General features: G+C 44.4%; 1 protein-coding gene across 8 annotated transcripts in view; it reads left to right on the top strand.

The window, feature by feature from the left end:
* Positions 1–26,099, top strand: part of POGZ (pogo transposable element derived with ZNF domain) — a 520,715-nt gene that overhangs the window by 144,383 nt on the left and 350,233 nt on the right. For 5 of the 8 annotated variants that reach the window (XM_086947330.1, XM_086947332.1, XM_086947335.1 and 2 more), the window contains exons 4-6: positions 7,478–7,636; positions 22,271–22,446; positions 22,891–23,029. In XM_086947330.1, coding sequence (XP_086803456.1) covers positions 7,478–7,636; positions 22,271–22,446; positions 22,891–23,029 — 474 coding nt within the window. The remainder of the gene's footprint in view (positions 1–7,477; positions 7,637–22,270; positions 22,447–22,890; positions 23,030–26,099) is intronic. The other 3 variants (XM_086947331.1, XM_086947336.1, XM_086947337.1) reach the window with 1 other exon arrangement.

Here is a 26,099-nt window from a genome sequence, read left to right on the forward strand (position 1 = left end):
AAGAACTACTTGTTCCTAAATCATTTTATGCATGATTGTGCCACCTTTTGCATCTTTGAAGTTGTTTTGAACCCAGTTCCGCAAGTATTCATTGTAAGACTGGACACAGTAATAAGAATCGCACACTATTAGTGTGGGGTATTTTCAAGTGCCATCTTAAAAGCCTGTAGTTCAGCTTGCTGAGCTGTACAGTCTCCGAGTGATTGAGTTTTAGTGACCAATGGTTTAAATTTTCCTTTGTGCCAACAACCTTTAACAATCGCGCACGCAGCACTATAGGCTTGTTTACCCCCAACTGCGGGTTGTGCTGAGCTGTCTGTATATATTATACAGCCGTAATGTTCGAGAGGCAGGATTTCGGTCGGCAGAGGACATTCATATTCTTATTGTAGAAATTCTTGTGTTTTTAAGTTAGGATCAAATTTGTATACTACGTCTGGTGCAGCAAGAGAATTAACCCATTGTATCCATCTCGGATGTAAAGCTTTAGCATTGGGAATGCTTGCTCTTGTTACTGCTTCTAGGGCTGGTACCGGTGTAACGATTATTATACGTTTACCTTGTGCGAGGGCTCTTTCTTTTGCTACAGCAGTTTGAACCGCAGTTAGAATTTTTTCAGTAGAACTGAATTTCATTTCAGCTTGTGTGTTCAAGTGTGATTTGTAAGCTATTGGTACCGTTTCTCCCTCATTAGAGGTCAGGTTTGTGAATCTGCATCTTCCTTCGGATGACTCTGATTACAAAGTTGCGTTCATTTGCGCGTGTTTGCAGTTTTGTTTTAGTTAACATGTCTGTTTGTAATGATCTTAACATTTCTGTGTGTTTCTGAGTCCAATTATTTGGTTTAAAATCGGGTTTTATTAGTTCGTAGAGAGGTTTAACCCTCTCTGCATAATTTAGGATGTATGTTCTTCCGAAATTCAGGAAACCTAGAATTGATTGTAAGTTTTTCAGCGTTTTTGGAACTTGGAGTACTGCACACTTCTCTAAGAAGTTTTCTGCTAGGCTCTTGCCTTCACTTGATAACTCGTATCCTAAAAATAGGACAGTTAGATGGGCAATTCGTGATTTTTTAAAGTTAAATTTGTACCCTTAAGATGCGAACCCAAGTGTGATGGTGTTCACTCTTTTCAAGTGAGTCTCCAGGTCATCGTCTGTAAGATTGATGTCATCGACATAAGATAATGCCTCATCATCATATATTTGTAGTAACTCTGTTACCCTGGCTGAAAATAATCCTGGGCTGTTCTTGAATCCCTGTGGGAGACGACAACATTTTTTTTGGGTCCCTATGCTGGAGAAAGCGGTCAAATATCTGCTTTCAGGTGCTATGTTTTGGCAGAAGAAACCATTTGAAATATCTAATGTCATTTTATATTTTTTGCGAACGATCTTATTCATTAGTGCTGCACTGTGTGAGTTTTGTACTGCAAATGTTTTACAGCAGGAGTTTAGGTGTCTGTAGTCCAAAACTAGACGATATGAATTGTCTGGCTTGGAGACAGGAAACAAAGGATTGTCCATTTGTGAGGTGCATGTTTCAATCACCCCCTGATATTCAAGTTGATCTAAGATTTCTCTAACTTGTTTTTTAGCTTCTTGCTTAACAGGATACTGACTCTGTGCAGTAGGTTGATTTTTTTAACTGGATTTTATGGTGAGTAGAATCCTCATCCCATCCTACATGATTTTTATATAATGCAGGGGCTTGGGCCACTGCCCATTTTCTTGCAAATGTGTATTTTTTATGAATTGGAATGTGATTTGAGAAGGCAGGCATAATCATTTCTAAGTAGTCATTTGTTATATACTACTTTGCACTGTTTTTATCCTTGGGTGTGGATAGGATCTCATTAAAATTTCTCTTCCATTTCCACAACCCAATCTTAATTGATTCATTTTCTTGCACACAGCACATTCACTTTTTTTGTTGCACTGCTAGTCGGATTACCCCCTGATACCATCATTCTTCCATCACATTTGTATATCCTTTGACTAGGTTAGGTTACAATCTACCTAATCCATAGTGGATGGTTTACCACTTCCTTCGGGTGAAGGATCCCAAATGATGTAGGGCGGTACAGGATGGGTATCTGATGGGAACACAATTTTTTCACCACAAATTACTCTGCCTGGATTTCGTGATTGTACCCGGTTGAGACTACACGGTTTCTATAGATAGTTGTACTTTTTTCTGACCCGTTGCTATCCTATGTTCTTTATAATCATTTCTTCGCCATGCGGGCACTCCCTGAAGAAACTCTGGTGGCCAGTCCTTTTCTGCTAGAAGGATATCATAACCTTTAGAGGGATTTTCCCAGAATAGACCTTTTATTTTCCTAGTTTTATCACCCTCTATACGTAATTTTATTTCATATAGTTTATGGGGCACGCTAACTCGGGTGTCTGCAGTTTCCACTTGAATGTATTCAATTGTGTCCACTGTCTCCAGAAGATTCATCAGGATCTTGCGAGCTATGGTCACTTCTGCTGAGCTGTCTAGCATTGTCTGGGCCCACTCTAAGTTTTTCAGTTGTGTCCTCAGAATTCTCTGCATGTTTTACTTTAATACTGGCTACCTTCTTTCTGGGAAATTGTAATTTTTTACTTTGAGCAGGTTCCTTGTCTTTGGCTTGACGTGCTCTTCTTTATGTTGTGACCGTCCTCTTCTTTCCGATTTCTTTGAGGAAGTCTGAAAAGATCGACAGGGACGTGTATCAATATCTTGATCTGTCAGGTTTTCTCAAATTGTCCCTATTTCTAAGGTTGTATCTTTTTTCAGAGAGCTCCCGTTGTGGAGACTTGCCCCCCCGAATCCCTCCCCCCCTTTCCGGAGATCTATCTCTTCGTTGGGGAGACCTTCCTCTGGTCTGAAACTGTTTTTCTCTGGGAGAAGTTTGTTTATTACCCTCCCACTTCTTATGAGAATTGAGAATATTTTTAATGAAAGTTTTTTCAGGATTTTCTGTCAGTGTTTTTACTTTGTAGGATGTACCGTCAACTGTTAATTGAACTAAGTCTCTATATGCTTTTGTTAATTCTTTTATTTTAACTAAGAGTTCTTAGCTTGACATTTTTTCAATGTCGGAGTGTGGTGTGTAGCTGGCTAGAACTGGCCAATTGGCTCCTGGTAATTTGATTTTGATGTTTTAGGGTGCCATTAAACCAGAGCAGGTGCTCTTGGTATGTTAGTGGAATTTCAACTTCCTCGAAAGGAGATTATTCCTCTGGAGATTCCTCTATTTTGTTGTAATGGAACTCGCGTGTCACAGCATGTGCTGCTAGAATAGTTATCCAGGAATAGAATACCTCTGTATGCCGATATTCATGGGCCTCTACCACAAATACTACTGTACCACCTCTTGATGATACTCCATTTTCTATAAGTTTTATAGTTATGATTTTTCTTATACTGACCGGGATGATTATAGCATTCGGGTCGTCATTTTGGACAGTTGCGTCATCCGCCAAGAGTTGAGCTGCTAGTGTAGCTCTCTCCCTTTTGTCCTCACTATCTGACATTTTTACTGACAAAGTTTGCAGAGTATGTTTTTGAGGAAACAAAGATTAGGTGCCCAATATTTTGGAACACTGTATCCTTCAACGTTGACTAAACCAAAAACTAATACATAGGAATCTCTTCCTACTAAGTTTCAGCGGGTATTAACCTTTCACCCACTCCAGACGTCTATTGGAGTTTTTACGGGAAAAGGGGTCTGTGTGAAAAGCACGACTGAGTTACTCCAGTATCTTATGCTAGATTATCGCCTTACCAAACGTTGGGCGCCATGTAGTGTAGTTCCTATATTCCCAATAGGCTCTGCGCATTGGAATAACATAAACGGTAGTTTAGACGTAGGACTGAAGTCGACTAGGTCTCTACTGAATATGTTAGACTTAATTAGGTATGCCAGCTAGCTCAGCGGTCACTAGAAACTTTCTCGAATGAACAGGAAGGAGTTAACTTTCCTGATTAGACAAGAAGGGATTAGTTTATGACAACTGCATAAACATGACAACTTTGCTCCCTCCAGAATAAGGAGTATATCTCCAGAGTCGTGTGAAAACAATAGATAGCTATTTCACTCAGTCAATCGTGCATGCTTAGTTTCACCAGAGTGCAGAGAAATAGATAGACGGGCGTTTTCAATAAAAGGTGTTATTTATTGAGCAGTCATCTTTCTCATGCAAGAGAAGTGAATTGCCACAATTGCAATACCTATCATAAAGTAAAGTGTGTACAGTAAAAGGAGTATTATGAAATAATACTGTAAAAGCATTTATATGGTTTCTGAGCCATAAGATACTTAAAACTGATAAAATATATACAATTACATACAATGATAAAAGTTGACTAAACGTACTCAACTGGTGCTTCTAAAATACGCCTACCCCGGTGTACCTAACCTAAGCCTAGTACGTGGGAAGGAGTAAGTGAGCTGCAGTTTAAGTTAAGTTAGTTTTGCCAAGAATCTGAATCAAGAATTCTCCAAGGATCTAATCAGCTCCGTACCTTGGTTTTAGAATGAAGGAGGTCTTGTATCTCGTTCTCAGGACTCGATCTCCCAGCAACCCGCAAGGGTGACTGGAAACACTGGATCTGGATTTCTTGGCAGGCGGAAAGACAGCGTCTCTCTCAGTGCGTCAAATGGGAGGGTCGGCTTCCTTCAGCACTCGCATCAGCTGGGCTTTGGGTAAGTAGATAGCCGCTCTTCTCTAAACCACCGTCTGTTGCTTAAGGCAAATGCTGGTATATTTATACCTGGAAGGTGCTGTGTTTGACGTAAGGTTGGACATAAGACGTCACTAAGAACTGTCACTAAGAACTGGCAGTTCTTTCAGGACTCTCAGGAGTTCTAGGACAAATCAAAACAAAAGCAGGGGGAATTCCCGGGCTGCTGGAGGTTTGGTTTGTTTAAAGAACGCGTGTTACTTTCTAGGAGTCTAGGGAAGTAGCCTTGCCGTATTTGGACAGCATTGGCTATGACTAAATATGGATATGATTATTATGCCTTTATAAGGATATGATTTGTTATAACCACATAAGGGCATAAATCGGGAATATTTAATTAGGGTCCATCTAGATCAGTGATATTCAAAGTAAGGCCCGGGGGCCAAGTGCCGCCCTCTTGACCATTACATGCAGCCCCCCTAGTGTACAGCAGCACATGCTGCTGTTTAGTTGGTGAGCACTAATATCCAGGAAAAAAATGTTAAATAAATGGACAAACATTTACTAACCTGCAAAGAAATGCTTGTCCGTTTATTTAACATTTTTTTAGAGCTCCTTACACAATCTCTGACCCACCCAGGACCCCCTACCACCACCCTGCTGGCATCAGAGCAGCACTTGGTCACACCACAGACTGTACTTTGTGGCCCTTGGGCAACTGTTTATTGGTAACTATGATCATTTAATGACTTCTCTGTAGCCGTTGCTGGATTTGGGGAAGAGGTTGGCAACATAGTGTATCTCTTTAACTTAAGAAATTGGTATCTTTCGAATAGATGAAGAGTTAGTTCTGAGAACTAATTTTTCGTCTGTAAATATTTTGAAAAAGAAAGTACAGCTCTGACAGTATATGTATTTCACCATTATGCCTTGCAGAAGGTATACAGAAGATGTAATGTAACTGCCTGTCTCCCAACTCTCATTCATGAATTGCTGTAATCCGACAGCTGAGAGCATGTGCATAGACCTTCAGCGGCCAAGTTGCATGTGTTCACTTTTTTTCCTTTGCCCAGAACCAGAGCTGCTGCGCTTCCAGAAATAATGGGAGTAATCTTGTGCCTGCTTGTTTGAGGATGTAGTAAGGTCTTATCAACACTTTTCACATGGAGAAAGACGCTTCTAGGGCCATTTTGACTACCTTGGCTCCAATAAAATGATGTGAAGGTTGGATCTTTCAAATCTCCTGAATGATTGCCATCTTTCAGCTTAAGAGTATTGACTGTCTCTGTCCTCGTTCATTTCCTAACCACTGGTCCTGTCAACTGAAATATTGTCATTATCATCTGAGAATTTCTCAACTTTGTAATCCTTGTCCTTTCCCCGTCTCCTTACACTATACTGTATCCTCTGCTACCTGAGACTTTAGAGTTTCTGGTGCAGGTGATGGAGTCTGATGTGGAAGCATGGGTGGTGGTGCAGTGGCCAACACCAAGATTCAATCGAAATAGTATGTGATATCTTCAGATGGGCTGCTGGAAATAGATGATGCTGTGACATTGAATATGATCCTAATGGCGACGTGGGAGAACTTGAACCTGATTGACTTTGACTTTGGTTCGGCTACATGCTATAAATGTATAAACAATCTGCATTGATGTAAGCGTTTCCAGGGGCACATTTACCATAGGCTACTGTAGCACTTTGAAGTGCTTGTCATCCCTATTATGTTACAGCAATGGACGTTCATCCTGCGGTCTAGGATTGCTGTCCACACCATCAGTGTCCTTTTCTGATTTCACGTTAAAATACTTGATATTTAACTCTCTCGGTGTGAATGTGGTTTTGGTTCAGATCCTCAGTTCATCATATTCCTCATCAGTGAAGGAAGCCTGCATGTCTAAATGAGGATGCACTTCCTGTGAGCTTCTTAGGCCTTCATCTTCCATACCAGATGTAGAACGCTGTAAAATCCGCTCTGGAGTGTGAGGACACTGGAGACACCATCAGTGATTGAAGTGAAACTGTAGTCTAAATCAAAGAAGTTGCTAGGGCTAAGGGAACTGTCACAATCAATGGGGAAGTGGGCACCTGTGCTAAAGCAGCAGAGTTAGTATGTTATTTTGCCTTTCATTCGCTCTATGTGGGTGACCAGTAGTTTGGCTCTTCAAAAAAAGGCGCAGAAGTTATAAACGCCTCCCCGTTGTCCACTCTGCTTTACCTATGCTCATGTACATTTTTGTATATTTCTGTATATGTTTGAAATGGGTATTCTTACCTTTGCTACACACTATGTGTGTTCAATTTTGAAATGTATCTACTGTGTACAATGTTTTTGTATATATCTACTGTCATTAGTCCGTCCGAGTGCCTCGAAGGCACGGAAAAAAGGGCGGAACTGATGTCATCACGCCGACATAGGCCTAATATGGGGTCGGTGACGTCAGACGGAGTCGCGCGCGATGCCGTCCTCCTATGACGTCGTCCACGTTGGCGTGCTACAAAGAATTTTCCGAACGTTGCTGACGCAAGGGTGATATTCACAAGGTGAGGAATCCACAGGTAGATACTGTATCTACAAGAAAAAGCGTTACCGAAGGTAAGTAACTTGTTCTTCTAGTAAGCAAAAAATCAGTTTCCAGGGAGTAGTTTTGTCTGCACCCATCGAGCCGAGTTCAGCCTGATGTGTTCTTTTGGTTGCAGTTAAGTTGGTAAAAAGCTCTGTTACAGATGATGATGGGGATTTGAAGTGGACAGACATTTTTCATCTTTTGTTGTTTGTCTGATTTGCCTTTTGTTTTTTTGCAGTTTCCGTAAGCGCACAACCTGTATCAGCACCTTTGCCCATTGTCGCCCACACTTCGTTTGGAAACCACTATGCGGTGACCTCATCTGTTGGGAACAGTGGGGTCCAGTGTAATGATAATGCCAAGAAGACGCTGGTCACACTCTTTGCTAACAACAGTGGTAAGTAGATGCGTAATTGTAGTATAATTCCAATTAAACTTGTACTCCTGTTCCACAGAGATGGAAGTGTTATGGTCACTGTAGGGAGCTGGCTATTCATATAGTGGACCAAAAAGAGTTACACTGTGTAAAGAGTCCAGGCAAACCCCAAAGGGTTTACGGAGGCACAAATGACACCTCATTTGCTCTTTTGTGGTAGTGTGGGTGAGCAGGTAGACATATCAGAGGATAGTGCCAAGCATTTATTACACACTAAGGCAGTAAATGAGACACACACTCAATAATTAATTCCAATACCAATTTATAAAAATAACACATACTTTTATATAAATTTAGATACCAAAATCATCGGAATCGGGTAAGTACTTTTCGAGTTATGAATTTTTACAGTTTTCAGAAATGGACACTTTGTGCAGTTTCTGGACCGGCAATGTTCTCCTATAGAGGAAAAACATGTATTGCATTTGGACACTTGTCAGTGACTTACGGTTCGGTTCTTGTGGACTTAATGTGAGTATGAGGCAAAGTCTAAGGCCACACCAACAGGGGCTCTGGGCCATCCGGGTGCAGAGGTGTGTCACGGCGTCAGGTGTTCCCATCCACTTCAATAGGATAACGGTCTCTTTACAAAGAGGCTTCACGCAGGGACTGGGCCAGTCTGGGGGAACATACAGGGGAGCTCAACCGTTAAGATCCTCTAGGACACCTTTGGTCCACTTGTCCTCGGGTTGTGGGGCTCTTGTGCTCTGGTCTCTTTTGGTGTTTTTTCCAGTGCAGAAGTCTCTTGCGGTTGGAGGGGGCCTGCATAAAGAGGCTGCAGGTGGCAACTGGAAGTCCAGTCTGGGCAAACTCTAGCGTGGGTTTAGCTCTTGTGTGTCTGGTGACCCTGTTGGCACTGTCACCTCCTTTGGACTTGTGCTCTGGAGCGTGGGTGCAGAGGTGCTCTGAGGGGTCGGGTGGCAACAGCTCTGTGGGCCGCACCTTGCCTTTTTGGTGCCTATGTCTGCAGGGGAATAGCTCCTCTACTCCGAGGGTTTTTTTTCAGGCAATTTGGCGAAGCACTGGCAGCCCTGTGATTTTCGTGGAGACTGCACAGTGGCAGGAACGAGTCTGCTTTTACTACAATTGTTGGGGGCAGAAGCCAGGCTGGCAGGGTTGGTGCCAAGTCAGTTGTTGCTCCTATGTTCTCGTGGCAGGACTCTTTTTAGGTCTCGCCTGTCGATGCGCATGCGCATCGAGCAAGCGAGAGTATTGGGACTTATCCACTCTTTATCCACACTGCAAGGAATCGTGGCGATTCCTTGCAGTGCCCGTGACTTTTAAGCTCAATGCGCATGCGCATTGAGCTTAAAAGCGCATGCACGTCCGTCTTTGTTTACCCGCTCCGCCCCCTCCCCGCCGTCTCGCATTTCCCCTGCCGCATCAAAGGCTTTCACGGCCGGCCGGCCATGCTTTCAGTTTCACGACCGGCCGGCCGTGTGAATTACATAACAAAGCCCGCTCTCCCTGCTCCGCCCCCTGCTCCGGCCGAGACGCATTTCTCCTCCCTCCTCCCCCCTCCTGGGTCAGGTTACCCTGCTTTCTCTTTCGTTTTTTTTTCCGTTATGCTTTCTGGCAACAACACACAGTCGAGTAACGCAGGCAGAGAGAGGGACATCCGGGGCTCTGCTCACCACGGAGGTACGTTCAGCATGTTTAACTCGTGTTGTGATGCAGCCTTGAATTTGGCTGAGGACTTGTAGACAGTCTCCTTGCTCATGGTTTGGCTCTTAAACTGTGAATATCGGGTCTGTCCTCCGGAACAGAATGTTTTCCGGAACCTGTAATATCTTCTTTTCATTGGATCTGACATACGAGCAAGTGTTTGCACAGCTTGAGCAGAAATTGTGGTAGGAAATTAAATCTCCGTAATGCCAAGTCATTTGTAACGTGTCGTGTGCCTCCGACGGCCCCTTCCAAGCACTAACAGTGGATCTAAAAGCATCCTGTGTCTGCTGCATTAGCGCAGTTCACAACATTGGACTCCATGCTTGTCTTTTCTTTGACTCACACTTGTTTTTAGGTCTCGCGACCTATCGATGCGCGCAAGCGCATCGAGCGTAGCGAGAATTCATGTCGGCGAAAACATCTTCAAACCAAAGGGCTTTCAGCCCCGCGGTTTTCATGCAGTGCCCGTGTACATGCACGCGCATCGCATGCAAGCCCAGCCCACTCCTCCCCTCATTCACGCCCACCCACCAGGCTCTCCCGCCCCCATCAGGCTTCTCTCCCAATCCGCCTGCCTCCCGCCTGCCTCCACTCGCGCATTCACGCCTCCCACCAGGCTTTCCCGCCCCCATCCGGCGTTCACGCCTCCCACCAGGCTTTCCCGCCCCCATCCGGCTTCCCTCGTAATCTGCCTGCCTCCCCTCGCTCGCATTCCCGCACCAGGCTCTCCCGAAACATTACTTTTTTCACTGCTGGCCGGCCCATCTAGTTTTGCACGGCTTTCGTTTTCCGCTTGTCTGTTTAATTTTTAGGTCGAGTGAAACTCGGACCTATTATTGTCAAACCAAAAGCTGACTTTAGATGTCTTTCATTTGTTTATTTTTCACTCCGCGCTTTAACTTCATCATGTCAAAACCACCTAGTCTTTTTACATGAGGAAACATTCCCTATGCAATCAAAGTCTCTTACGAACATTAGCTGTAACTACAAAATTAAACAAGTGCACGCATCTGAGTGAGCATGTAAGCAAGTGTTCACCTCCAATGCTTACCTATGTTCTATTAAACAAGCCCTTGCAGGTCGCTCTCCTTCCCCCTGCTATCTCAGACTCCCCTGGTTTCGTTCTACCCTCTCCTCACAGCTCGCTCTCCTTCCCCCTGCTATCTTAGCCTCCCCTGGTCCTGGGGCAGCCCCTCTCCCCTGCCTTTGGAATCTCATTCTTGTGCGATCTGTTCAGTTTCTGTGGACGTCCATGGATGAGGATGTATCCCGAGTAAGTGGGTTACATTCGTTTTGATAGGGACACGTGTTGGGGGAAGAAAGTATTAATCTGGAAGTTTGCTTTTACTTCTTGTTCAGCCCGTCCCGTCCTCCTGCTTGCGTTTCAAGGTCTTCTCTGTGCGCCACCATTGTCCAAGTTAACTTTGCTCCCGCCCCCTCCCGTTGTCTGAGTTCACCACCTCCCTTGCCCCCCCTCCTCGCCATTTTCAGGGTGTGTGGTGTTATATATGATGTGGAGCCCTACAACAATACTGCATGCTGCACCCGCACCAGGGCAGTAAGCACACCGACTTTCATTGCCCATCGGCTTCCATACACCTCACTCTTCCAAAGAAAATCATCTTTGATCGGCACAAACTGTTAGGAAGCTTCAGTAATGTGTTTAATTTAAGTTGTAGATTATTATTATAACAACGTTTTCTTCATTGTTTATGGTCTTTTATTGAAGTGAAACCACGTTATAAATGAAAGATGGCTGAAATGCAGCGTGAATTTGAAACGTCTAAGATTAATCCCGGCATCCCTGCTTCACTAATGTGTGTGATCCTGGGCAAAATCTTTTTCACCAAGCCGCCTTTGTGTACATCACATATGACAGAACCTTTGAATGTGTGAGTTCGGGGTGTGCGCTGTTCAAAAACCTCTCTTATGTTTGATTTTAATATTTTAAAATGTAAAATCTATAATAAATAACTAGGCCTTTTATAGTGTTCACGTGTCTCTTCTTTAAGCAACTTCCGGGCCAGGTCTCCTTCCCCTCCAGTCCACTCCACCTCAGTCTCTCCTTTCACGTATCCTAAGACCACCTCCTCTGTTTTTTTCCTAAAACCCCAGCGTGCGCTCGGCCTCATGCCAGCATTTCTCCTCCCCTAATTATTCACTTGTCGGCCGGCCAGCACATCAAAGGCTGCTGCTCTCCGTGCGTCTCTCACCCGTCCTTCCTTGTAATTATTTACATGACTTTAGTTTAACAGTTCTTCTTCCTCATCTCTGGTACACGCAGTTGAGTTTCATTGACCTTTTTTCCTCTTAAACATTAGTATAGCGAGAACAATCCCAGTGATTTTCAAAATGTGGGCACTTAATGTTTTGTTCTCGTCAAAATCCCAATGTGTTTTTAGCTTTGACTGATCTTACAGTTGCTTGTTTTAGCTATAAAGCCAATAAAATGGGCTATCGTGGTAATAATTCCTGTTCTTTACATTATGCCACGGTTTTGGATTTGAGGTTTTCTACAGTGTGGTCCGTCGCATCTAGATGCCAGAACACTTAGTTTACACAGTTGTTTAACAAAAAAGTATAAGCAAAGTATAAAATCAGAGCCACACCAGTTATATTTACATTAAATTAATATTCTAGAACCCAGTTTATTGAAATTGGTGTATACCTTCATGTTTTAGTGAAGGAGGAAAGTGTTTTTTAAAGGTCTCGTGCTTTTCTTCCAATAGTTAATTAGTTTTTGTTTGATCTTGGGTTATATAATCAAGAACATTTCAGGAGTTAGATTATCCCTTTCAATGAAGGCAGCACACGCAACGCCACTCACACACGCAACGCCACTCACACACGCAACGCCACTCACACACGCAACGCCACTCACACACGCAACGCCACTCACACACACGCAAGCCCACTCTCACACATGCAACGCCACTCACACACGCAACGCCACTCACACACGCAACGCCACTCACACACGCAACGCCACTCACACACGCAACGCCACTCACACACGCAACGCCACTCACACATGCAACGCCACTCACACATGCAATGCCACTCACACACGCAACGCCACTCACACGCGCAACGCCACTCACCCACGCAACGCCACTCACCCGCGCAACGCCACTCACCCGCGCAACGCCACTCACCCACGCAACGCCACTCACCCGCGCAACGCCACTCACCCACGCAACGCCACTCACCCACGCAACGCCACTCACCCACGCAACGCCACTCACCCACGCAACGCCACTCACACACGCAACGCCACTCACACACGCAACGCCACTCACACACGCAACGCCACTCACCCACGCAACGCCACTCACACACGCAACGCCACTCACACACGCAACGCCACTCACACACGCAACGCCACTCACACACGCAACGCCACTCACACACGCAACGCCACTCACCCACGCAACGCCACTCACCCACGCAACGCCACTCACCCACGCAACGCCACTCACCCACGCAACCTCACTCACCCACGCAACCTCACTCACCCACGCAACCTCACTCACCCACGCAACCTCACTCACCCACGCAACCTCACTCACCCACGCAACCTCACTCACCCACGCAACGCCACTCACTCACGCAACGCCACTCACTCACGCAAATACACTCACACCCACGCAGTGCCACTTTTACCCACACAGCACCACTTTCAGACACACAACGCCACTCCCACCCACGCAAGCCCACTCTCACACATGCAACGCCACACTCACCCATGCAATGCCACTCACCCATGCAACGCCACTCACACACGCAACGCCACTCACACACGCAACGCACCCACGCAACGCCACTCACCCACGCAACGCCACTCACCCACACAACGCCACTCACCCACTCAACAACAATCACACACGCAACGCCACTCACCCACGCAACGCCACTCACTCAAAGGCACTCACACCCACGCAGTGCCACTTTCACCCACACTGTGCAGTGCACAATAGGTCTCGCAGTAGGAAAGTTGGAGCTATTGGTTTTGTAAATGACAAAGCCCTTTATGTTTTTAAAATGAAAACAAAAATAAAAGGCATTGCTATTTGCAATTGTAATAGCTCCAACTTTCCTACTGCGAGACCTATTGGCAACGCCAGTGCTTGTTTTGTTGTCTTGGCCAGTGCATGTCTTAACTCTTTCCACCCAATGCGTTGCCTTTCCTGCGATACGATGCTTCCCCCTCACCCCACCCTTTATCCTTTGTCTCATTAACTTCAAATCATCGTTCGTACCGGCAACCTGAAACCAGTCCCCTTCTGAAGAATCCCCTGCCACCATCTCTCTCTCTCTCTCTCTCTCTCTCTCTCTCTCTCTCTTCTCTCTCGCCCAAAAAAACCATCCCCCTCTAGAATGCTGAATTTGCTTTCAGAACCTGCCACCGACATTTTATTGTAGGACACGTTTCCCTTCTCGGCACTATATCGTGGATAAGATGACAGATACAGTTTAAAGCTTGGGCAAGTTGGGCAACTGCCCCGTCCCCCCACCATGCAAGCTCATCCGCCCTACCCGCCCTGGGAAAAGTGAACTTACTCTCAATGTCGCCTCTATTTCTGCATCTAAACCTCTCTGCTTTCCTCTGCGTACCTCTGACCCAGGCTCCTTTTACATTTCTTAAGGATATCTTGGCGCCTCACTCAAGGCATATTTCAGCTGTTTTTTCAGCGACCACAGTTTCGGAAACTTTATTTGGAACCATACAGGCTTGAATTCGCACAAAAAGGATAATAAAAGTACCAGTTGCACCGCGCAGGGATCTCAAAAGTATGTCTTGCCCAGGGTCCAAAATTCCTTAAGATGCCACCAGGGAGTTTACAAGACTGACCATTCCAACTCCAAGCTAGAGGCATTTTGTGTAAGGAGCTGCGGCTGGCTGGAGACTGCGGGCTTTGCAAAGAGTTAACAGTGTGTATGTTTGCTGAGGTGGGCGTTCAACTCTCTGGTGTCCACAGATGTGACTCCGGGTCCGTGGGAGTAACTATGTGGTGCTTCCAGCGCAGATGTGTCAGGGTAGAAGCACCGCAGCGCTCTTTCTCGTCCCCAAACCCACCTCTCTTTCTTCCACGCCCCCTCACCCTCCTTTGCTCTTTTCTTTCTTCCTCCCTTTGTGCCTTTTCTCTTTCTCTCTTCTATCTTCACTCATTGTTTGTCATCTCACTCCTTTCACCCAATGCACTCCTTTAGATACTCACCTTCTCACTTCCTCTGTCTTCGCGTCTATAACTCTTTCCCCTCTCCTGTCCAACCGCTCTCCATCCCTCCCCCACTAATACAACAGGTTAAAAGTTCGATTGTTTATGATAAGAAAATAACTCGACTTCCTTGCACACATAAACAGTCACTATAGACTAAGTTCACACTCTCTTAGTTCACAGTCTCTTAATTTGAAATTGAGAGCCTTTGCAGCGCTTTGAAACCTGCTAACTATAAAAGTCGGCACTAGATACAGAAATAAACATGGCGAGGACGGGCAGCATCCCAAGCTGTGGGCGAGCCTGCACCTCGCTTACCTGAGGCTTGCAGCAACCAGGAAGGGGAACTGGCGGCGACGAGGCTGCTCTGACTTCTTAAGAAGTGGGTGGGTCACGTGACCGCACTGAGGCAACACTTTTTGGCTAAAGGGAAGCCGTGGTTGCTTCACTTTGGGGTGTCCTTAGGGTACAGCCCCCCAATGTTGCAACCGAGAGTTATACGCTTTAGTGAGTGTTCATTGGTTTATGAGGGCTTGAAGATGAGGCTGCCGATAGCTCTTGAAATGTGGCCAAAATATTAGAAATGCATGACTAATGCTCTTCTCCAAGGATGCTTTTAGGCGCTACAATCTGCTTAGGGTGCGTTGCCATGTAGAGGCCAGGCAGAGGAGGTACTAGGTAAATGAGGTAGATTTCTCAATCACTTTATGATTTGCGACCATCAGACACCCATTTTATTGGCCTAAAATGCTTTTGGGGTGACCATGGAGTATTTATCGAACATATGTGCTTCCTGGACACCCTCAACCCCTCACCCTCACTCACCCTCAACCCCTCACCCTCAACCCCTCACCCTCACTCACCCTCAACCCCTCACCATCACTCACCCTCAACCCCTCACCCTCACTCACCCTCACTCACCCTCACCCTCACTCACCCTCACCCTCACTCACCCTCAACCCCTCACCCTCACTCACCCTCACCCACCCTCACCCTCACCCTCACTCACCCTCAATCCCTCACCCTCAACCCCTCACCCTCACTCACCCTCAACCCCTCACCCTCACTCACCCTCACCAACCCTCACCCTCACTCACCCTCACCAACCCTCACCCTCACTCACCCTCAACCCCTCACCCTCACTCACCCTCAACCCCTCACCCTCACTCACCCTCACCCTCACTCACCCTCACCCTCACCCACCCTCACACCCTCACTCACCCTCACTCACCCTCACTCACCCTCACTCACCCTCACTCACCCTCACTCACCCTCACTCACCCTCACTCACCCTCACTCACCCTCACTCACCCTCAACCCCTCACCCACCCTCACTCACCCTCAACCCCTCACCCTCACTCACCCTCAACCCCTCACTCACCCTCACCCTCACTCACCCTCACCCTCACTCACCCTCACTCAGCGCAACCACAGCATCTTCACTAAATATATTTAATAAACTTTAAGCTATTGGCAATATAAAATAAAATCCATTTTATTTACGTATTAATTATTAATTGTTTTTTTAAGCCATTGATTTTTTTTATATCAATACATATGTCACATATAAGTCCCGTTAATACAAAACATGTTGCTTTACAAATGCTAGAGGTGTCACATTTACAAAAATTATAACTATTGGCTTTGTAAAGAAGAAAGCTATTAATTTAGCTATTTAGAAAAAACAACACATAAATAAAAAACAAAAAAATAAATAACACCTATAGCTCAAACTTTACTACTGCGAGACCTATTGCATTTCCAATGCTTGTTTTTTTTGTCCACTTCTCTTGATCCATCAGAATCTAAATAGCTGGTATCAGGGGGTCCCCTAAATACTCAATTTAGGGGCGTTAAGTTGAGAGAGGGGTAATAGCCAATGGACCACTCACCCCTGGGCCACTACACCCCCTATATGACCACTTCCTGTGGGAAGTGGCCATAACCCTGTCCCAAAATCTCGAAGGTTGCCACCATCAATATGTGCAAATCTGAAAAGACGTGTCCAGTTCAGGTAGTCCACCTTAGGAGTGATACTAACACGGGTTGGGCATGCCTTCGCTCTGGACAAAAGGGGTCGACTTCCTGTTCTGTGAGGGAAGCCAGGCTCGTATTTCAAAGGCGGTGGCTTCTTTGAAGCTTCCCTGCTTTGGAATACTAATCAGCAGGTCATCCTGTGAGAGGGAGTGGGAACGACCTCTGCCCATGCAGACTTGGTCTGACCTCCTGAGAGCAAAGGCCTTCACCCTTTGGGGTCAGAAACTGGTTGCCAGCCTGCCACCAGAGACTTGTAAAGTCAACACAGCAGAGGCTGGTACGTTTTCAGGGGGCACCTCTAAGGTGCCCTTTGTGTGCAGGTATTAATAAATCCAACTCTGGCATCAGTGTGTGTTTGTTAATACGAGATGTTTGAAACCAAGCATCCCTACTTTCAGTGAAGCCATCGGGTAACTGGAGAACTCGTTTTCACGAGTGACCAGCACATGCCTTTTAAATTGGCTTCCCTGATCACTTGCAATATCTAGTAATAGAACTAGACATTACAGGGGCATATCTGCTCCTGCAGATATGTCCTACATAAAATATAATGCACTCTGCCTTATGGCTGAAAGGCCTGCTTTAGGGGTGACTTGTATACTCTGACAGGGATGTATGACGTTACAACGCAGGCTATTACAACGCCTGCCTTTACAACGCGGTTTTTACATCGCATACCTTTACAACGCATAGCGCTTAGAGGTGCTGGATAGTGAAAAGTTTAATTTTCTATTCCAACTCCAGTCCCCGTGGACACTAGGGAAGGTGTTGGATAGAAAATTAAACTTATTCCCTATCCTAGAGCGCCCATCAGAGCAATGCGTTGTAATGGTTTGCGTTGTAATGACCACGTTGTAATGGTAGTGCGTTGTAAAAGTTTCGTTGTAAAGGCTGTTTACCCTCTGACAGTGCTCGGAAGCCTGTTAACCAGACCTCCGTGCTAGTGCCCTTCCCCTAAAACAAGTTAAAGTCTAATTGTAATCCAATTGGCAAGGACTTTAGCACCACTATAGGTCCGTATTACATGGTACCATTGGTCCCTAGGGCATGTGTAATAAAAAGGGTCCGTAAGGGCTGCAGCATGTCTTATGCCACCTTAATGGACCCACACACAAAGTACATGCGTTCCTAAGTACATGAATCTCCAGTCCGACTGGGATTTAGTTTGCCATTCACATGGAGTGGAGAGAATAGGGTATGGATTTGGACATGTAATCACTGTGTGGTAACTGTTAATAAAGGTGGTGGGAGAAAAGGGAGAGAAGAAAAGGAGGTCTCTACATGCAATTCCGGTGGGGTAATTTTAATACACTAAACCTTACCCTTTTAGGCCCACACACCCACATGCACAACTGCGGCGTCTCTTAAAAAGATCTCCGACAAAGAGCCCTCTTGCGGGGCCTGTGGTGGACTGCAGCACCATCCCCACGATGAGCAACGCCCGATGATGAAGCAAGACACGCGCAAGGGTGTGTGAGGGCACTAATACCGAAAGGAGAAATTCCCTCACCTCCATCCATTGGGAACCGCATATAGAGACCTCCTAGATATTGCAAGTGTGCAGGGAAGCTATCTCAAGACATGTACTGGGCACTGGTCAGCACTAGTTACCCAGCTACATGATGTCTTCACTGAAAATACTGGTGTTTCGTGTCGAACACCGTATCTTAATAAATCTGCACTGCTGCCAGTACTAGATTTATTAAAACATGCTCACAGGGGGCACCTTAGAGGTGCCCCCTGAAAATCTGATCAATGTCTAGTGTGCTGGCTGACTGGTATCGTCCAGCCTGCCACCCCAGACAAGTTGCTGACAACCCTGCAGGTGAGAGCCCATGCTCTGAGGCCAAAAACAGCTCCTGCTCCGTAGGAAGGTATTTACACCTCCTCCAGCAGGATGGCTAGTGACTTAGCATATCATGGCCAGGCAGGAGCTTCACAGCCCCTGCTGCCTATGATATGCAACCCCCGGCTTCCCCTAGACCTGGGATAAGCCACCCCCTGCTCTTAGGCATATTTGGCACCAGGACAGGTGGCAAATTAGCTTTGCATGGGGCATGTTACTCTGTCAAGTTAGTCACACCCCTAAGGTGGATAACCTATAAAGTGGACACCAAAAGAAGTACTTTACTATCATGGTTTTAGTGAAATTAGGAACTCTGGGACAGGCTTATTATGCCCACTCCCCACAGGATGTGGTCATATAGAGGTTGTAGTGACCCCAACGTCAGTAGTCCATTGGCTCATGAGACTTTTGTATTCTCCGCAGGGGATTACTCAAAATCTGAATCCACCTGGTTGATCCTTTGTGTGAGGTCAGCGGTTGCAAAGGTCTCACTGGACTGGAAGTCAGTACTTTACAATGGTGTGATATATAGTAGACACGCTTCCCGATTGAAGCCAAACACTTTCAGAGGCTCAAAGTATATAGATCAAGTTTAATAAGAGACTCTGCTACATGGCCCAAGTGTTGAACCACTAACCTCTCTGTACTCACATAACTCTCTCTATATATATATATATGTGTATATATATATGTGTGTGTATATATATATATATATGTATGTATGTATGTATGTATGTATGTATGTATATGTGAGGAACAACCACTTGACACTTCGAAACCTCCTTATAAGTCTATCTGTATTTCCGGCCAACTTGACACCCAAGCATCAGCCCTTTTAGGAAATGTAACAAATCTGCAAAGCTTGCAGGATTTTATTCTGAGTGTCTAGTGTTTGTGTTCTTTTTTCAAACATATATGAGAAGTGTTTCTGCCAACTCAACAAGAAATATGTCTTCTAGCTGACTCTGTATTTGTTTCTGAGTTATGTGCTTGGTTGTGGAGGTTGATTTTGTTTACAGAGTGACTGATGTTTACCTTTATAAGGTCTATAAATCCAGGAATACATTAGTTGAGCTAGCGTTGGGTATAAGCACATCATGGGAGTTTGATATTAACAGCAGTGACACTCAGAGTAGACTTAGAACCTACAGTGAAAATATAAAAGGGTTTACACTTTCAGGAGCCCATTTTGAACTTTCAGCCACAGTCCGAGTTGTTGCCAAAAGGATAGTCATTGCTTGGGAAGAAACGGATGGTTAATAGTAAATCCTATACCATAGTGGTGGGCAGCTTCAAATGAGACTCCATGTTGACGATTTCACTGTATATGTCACAACTGAATTGCATCCAAAACTCTGCAACAGGTTCTGTACCAAAGTGAGGAAGAACAGAGCTAGAAAGGGGTTCAGATACGGCATACAGTCCACTTGTTCTGGAGGTTCATTATCTTCCATAAGACTTCAGAGAGTGAAAATTACCATATGATATGCAGTTTAGTAGACTAGGGCCCTTCCTCTGTGATATTGGTAGGAGTTATACTCTTACGGCCCAGGCACACTCAAGTGCTTATGATCAAGTACTGGACAAATTAATCTTTTCTTTGAAGTAGGTAATGGATAATGTTTTATTCAAAATTCCCACTTAATGAACTTCACTCTCTGCCCAAGTCTTCTATGCCTCTCCCTCTCTGTTTCTATAGGTTAACTGTCTACGACTTAAATTCCTGCAGCTTCACCCGACAAAGAGGAAAGCTTTCGGAGTAAGTGGAGCCAAGAGGTGGAACTTACTGGCATATTGAGGCACTGGATTCAGACTTTACCTCTATGAAGAACTTCACCATTAAGAAACTGCATGATAGTTCGACTAAGTGCCTAGGAGCCACGAGGGCACTACTGCTCAACTGTCCAGCTTAGTGCAACATATAGGCCAAGATACTGACTTGTCAACATCACAACTACAAAACAAGAAGGACCAATTCCCCTTATCCCAGCCATCTAGGTGGGACTTATCCACCGAACGTTATTTCCAAATGAACCAGTAGATAGCCACATTCTTCACACATGTAGTGTGGGTTCCATTTGCTCTGGCTGGAAAGTGTTGTGGTATTCTTCATGGTCCATTGGAATATAGCACCAGTGTCTCAACAAGGGCTAACTTGATTCACCAATACATGCCCTGGTGGTAAATGTCAATACCAACACAGTATATGTGCCTGTAAATACAGACTGCCCAGGATCTCAAACCGAGCATAAATGCTAGTTCCAATCTTCTCCAGCAAAGTATCGCAAAGGGCTAAACTGTAGCAAAAGATCACTTTGTACAAGTTCATCCATGGCAAACTAGATGGACCTGTTAGGTGCTGCATCTGAAGGTTCAGCTGAATAAAGTTCTGTGTGGATCTCGTCTGAGTGAATTAAGGTCTGCAAAGGAGTAATCTGATTGCCACAGGCGGCTCTGAGAGCAAGCCAAAAATCACAGTTTAGCATTACATAGAAGCTTTAGGGAATTTCCCACTGCCACAGTGGTGAGCCTTTTGCCACGCCTGACCTTCCTTGTGCCTCTGACGTGCCAGTTTCTTCTCTTAACCCAGTTCAAAAGGTAACTAGAAATTGCAATTTTTTACACCTCCCAGTGTGGGATTGGTTTGAGCCAGAAATTTTGATTGTTATTCTTTGAAGCATCTTTCTAACCTTCATTGTTCCAGAAATCACTTCATGCTTTGGTTGGTTGTAAAGCGATGCTCATAGTTGGGAAAGATTGTGTGTAATGACAATATTAATACTGCTTCATATACGAATGAAAGGTTAATTAAAGCCAATTAATTTGGACGTTAACAGTTCCAATCAAACAGTTCAAGATGGTTTTTCAGATTAAAGAGCTCACTTTTAGGGGCAGCATCACTATCCACTGAACAACACTGAAGCGGACCAAAACATTTGTAAACCGTTGGAACATAAAATCATGTAGATCTCTTATGTTGTAATTTTGGGTCCTGAACTGTCTTCCTGGACACGTGGCACCATATCCAGGTGGCCATTGAAATAGACTCCTAAGTAACTAGCACTCCAACACCTTACCATTAGGCCACAATTGTGTCAAAGTGCCTCTATCACTGTTAGATTGGAAAGGTTTGAGTAAATGTATTTTACTGGGTTTTTAAATGTTATTTTAAAGGGTGCAGCCTCAGCAGTTGGGTTCCTCAGTCTTTGTGTCAGACACCTGTAAAACAGTGCAGCAGAATTTTTTTTAGCATGGGTGTTTCTGTTCTTTTTTTGTCCAATTTCTCCTAGTCTTTATTAGCAAGCATAATAATAAAACCAAAGTCACAAACCCATCCATCCTAGTATCACCCAAGCACAGATATTAGTTCATTCCTTGTGCATAAATCTTATGAAAACAGAAGTCCTATCACAGCTCAAGGATGTGTTTGCACCTCCTGGTTTCTTCTTGTGCCAACATAACTCTTATTACTTGTAAATAAAGATCCTGTCGTACTACTTTGTTGGATCGCCATGCACAAATCCTAATTAGTGAAAACTGAGCAAACTCATAGTTGTGTCCTACTCCGTTGCTTCAACGGCATCGAAGTAAGTGCTGCCCTCTTAGGGTCTCTCAATGTGTTTGGATTGTAGGCATGGGATTTGTAATGCTTTTACAGGAATCCATTGGAGGAGTGCCACCAAGAACCATTGCAGGCCCATAGTTATTCAGTAAGAACTCAAAGACTGAACTGTACTTTAGTAATGTTTTCGGGAAATTGTATTGTATTTCGTTTATTGTCCACATGAGTAACCTAATATCAAGCATACATTTTTTGTTCTGCAGGCACATCTCCCATTGTTCAGTCTGGTGGGCAGTCACTAATCCTTACTCAGAACTCTGCTCCTAGTTTGGGCACCATGGTAACACAGCCAGTATTACGGCCGATGCAGGTCATGCAAAATGCAACCCATGTCTCCAATTCGCAGGTTTCCTCCCAACCCATTTTCATCACCACCCAGGTGAGTACTGAAAATTAACTTTGCTTGGTTTTAGGGCGTTAGCTTGGGTTTCCATATTCTATTAGCACAATATGTTGGTAGCATATAGCATGATACAATCTAGAAGTACTTTTCTAAAATTGAAAACCTGTTAACAGTATGGGAGTTTAACATATTTCTCTCTCGTTACAATGCACCCATTCTAAATATTCAAATGAGAACAGAGCTCCTACTTTATATTGTTCTCCTAAAATTGTGTTATTGATGATAAATTTAAACTTGTATGTATTTATTGTACAGATTCAAATTGTGAATGCTTGCACGAAGTAGTGGAATGCGAGGTGAAAGACTGGGTTAAATTATGTGCCATGTAACTGGTGCGTTTTCAGTTTTTCAGGTCTGTTCGTTTACTTTGTGGCACCAAGTTTTCTTGTCAACTATAACTAGACTTTTTCCCCTGAAAAGCAGGGTTTTCCTGTGAGGAATGTGAGGCCGGTACAAAGCACTATGAATGCCATGAACCCCATAAACCCTATGAATCAGGTTGGAATTGTTCTAAATGTGCAACAGGGCCAGACGGTGAGGCCCATAACCCTTGTTCCAGGTGAGTTTGACCTTTCTTTTCTTGCCTAATTCTGTTCCACCATGTGTTCATATGGGAACTGTTTTTCAGTCTACTCATTGATGTGATGAATGAATACTTTTCCCCGTTCGTTTCTTGTGCCTTCAACTTTAGGGTATGACTAGTTGGAATGTATCAAATCCTGTGTATATGATGTTGGTTAGCAAGGTGGAGGATGAGGGACAAATTAATGTCCTAAACACAAATAGAAAAGTTAGACAGTGCCTTACTATTCCTGACGTATAAAAGCTGCATCTGTTGCATGTACATTTATTTATATATACATATACGCACGAGTTTGCCCCTTCCGGGCCCCTGGGCCCCTTGAAAGGTGGTGTGCTGTGCTGGTGGAGCCTACTGGTCAATTAATACTTCACAAACATCAAGAAAGCGCACCCTCAGGTGGGTCACGATGCAGTGCTGGGGTTATTTAATCTCGAGATTAAATAAACCCAGCTCTTTGTGACCCAGAGTGTGCACTTTCTTGGATCTTTGTGAAACCTATTTATATTTTTGCCTGTGTCTGCGTGTCTACGTTTCTATATCTTTATTTCTCCATGGAGGGAAAATGATTGTCAGTCTGTTTTAAAGTAATGGGACTTGCTAGGAAGAATACTCAGTAGTAAGTGTTTTTAGTTTCTGAGCATGTGAAAGTTTATTGCAACCATGTAATGATATCTACTCATCTAGAAAACTGGGGGAAGTGGTATACAGTGCTTTGATAAATTCGACTCCCACGGGGCTTTAAATATTTTACATAAATGGCCTAAAGTCAGTTGTCCCAGTATGATAAGAAGAAAGGGATGCCCCAAAAACAATTTTGGGGGTAAAGTTTGATTCCAACATTTTCTTTGTTTGGGTCTGTTTCTGTTAGATAGTAAAACCTCAGAAATGAGAATAAAGTAAAAGTATATTTCAGCAATATTAACTTTGTTTCATACAGTAAAATCTTTTAATGAAAAGCCTACTCCCAGCACCAAGAGGAGTCTTGTTTTGTACAATTGTGTTTTAAGCATATTGTTGTTCCACTGGAACCAGCAAAGAAGTTATTGATCTTATCTTTATTAATGTTCTTAAATGCTAGAATTTCTGATGGATACTTCTAGCAACAGATTCAGTCTGGGTATCAGAAATTTTCTCAGCGTTCTCCTACACACCATTAGGTGGTGCCATATGGTTCCTTGTTACCTTCGTTTCACCCCTGCGTGCGGATGTCTGTTTCTTACTTGACTCTTTCCGCTCCCACCGACGTGTAGCACAAAACAATTGTCAGCACCAGTGTACAGAGATCCTAGTGGGGATCTTTTTTTGGGGGGGGGGGGAAATGAGACCACTCCAAACATTGGGTAAGTGGGAGGGCAATGTGGATTCTGGGGTTAGCTGGAATATCCACCACTAAATGTATTAACAAAGCTAAGTAACATGTTTATATGATGGATACTTCTAACTGGTTTGCCTTTCTCCCTTATTTCAAAATTGTGATGATTATGAAATTTCCTTTTGCTTCATTTAATAACTTTTGAAAGCTTCTAGCCGTGAAAAGGTTTTTGCATGGTGCCAGGGTTCATTTACACCCTTTTTATTTTCAGTCATTTTCCCCCTGCTGCTTGTTGAGTTGCCAAGCCAGCTTGTTTCAGTAGTCGCTCTTAAAATGAGTAAGAGTCACAAAGAGAATCATGCTATGTATGTTTTTTGTCTAGCATTATGATTGATTGTGAGGCTCCACCAAAATGGTGAAGGAACAAAGGATATTTGGCTTGGAGACAAGCTGGTGAAAATTCCCTCGAGTCCCTCCAGGACTCCCTCAGACACCTCTTTAACCTACTGTGCCCCAACCTAGCAAAACTGCTGGAAGGGGGTGCCTCCTCTACCACAGACGTTTCTGGGACTTCCTTGGAAACACTTAAAACAGGTTTGACATAGATAGCGTTTCTCATCTGGCACTATATTTTGAAGAGGCCTCTAGTTCTCATGGTCTAGTTAAACATCTGGGCGTGCATTACCAAGATCTTAGAAATATCACCCATTTAAAAGAAAGTTTTGACATTGAATGTCCCTCGTTCAGCATTAAGGGGGAAAAAAGAAGGACCCAATGTCAGCTGCTGATTAAGACAGTTGTTAAAATGCTGAAAAATTGGTCACTTAAACTGGCTCTCCACGAGAAAAAGAAAAGGAAATCCACTGACAGGACCTTCTCCAGCTGACACGGGTACCAGTCTAAGTCGAATATCTAAGCAAGAATTCATGTAATGTTTTATTCTAAAGTAAGAGCCCACTCCTATTGAAGAAGCAGTTTTCGAACCAGTGCAAGCTCAAAAGACACACTTTCCATGTTTCAGAGATCCATGTCTTTCAAGGGTACACTAGCTTGAATTCTCAATCCACTTTTGCAAATTCCCCATGATTCAGATCGATCACAACTTTGCCTATAGAATGTAGTATAATAGTTGCATTTGTGCTTTGTTCCCCTGGGCCAGACACTGAAACGCATTATCAGACCAAGTACCACGCTACACAATTGGCGAGTGTTTGTTTGAAAGACTGTCTAATTATGGTGTGGACTATCTGGGGAGCATGTTGGTATTTTGTGTGATGAACCAGACTGCCGCTTTTATCCTGACATAGACCACAGCACTTAGGCGTGTAGTTTAATGCAAAGGATTGAGGGATAGAATGCATGTCCTTTACATTTATTTTCGTGCCTGGTTGGAAAGGGGTTGGCTAGAATTTTGGTCCATGTGGAAGTGTATTAGTGTTGTGTGAAGTGTAGTGGATTGAACACCTTGTGTCGTTGGCTTTGTGTAGCTGTGCCTACTCCTGGGGTGAAGTAAAGTAGAGAGAGGTGTGTATGTGCCTTTGGCTAACCTTCCTGAGAGATTATGTTCTGTTTCTTGGGTGGGTTTCAGCAGCCCACTGGAATGCACTAGTTCTGAAGTAGGGGATCTCTGTGTATAGTCATAATCCAGTGAATAGTCCCGCCCATGTGCGTGGACCCCAGAGCAATCAAAAATAATCTCTTAAGCGGTCTTCTTTGCAGTCCTGCATAGACACT

This window comes from Lissotriton vulgaris, chromosome 12 (assembly GCF_964263255.1).
Source record: "Lissotriton vulgaris chromosome 12, aLisVul1.2, whole genome shotgun sequence".
NCBI classification, from domain to species: Eukaryota; Metazoa; Chordata; class Amphibia; order Caudata; family Salamandridae; genus Lissotriton; species Lissotriton vulgaris.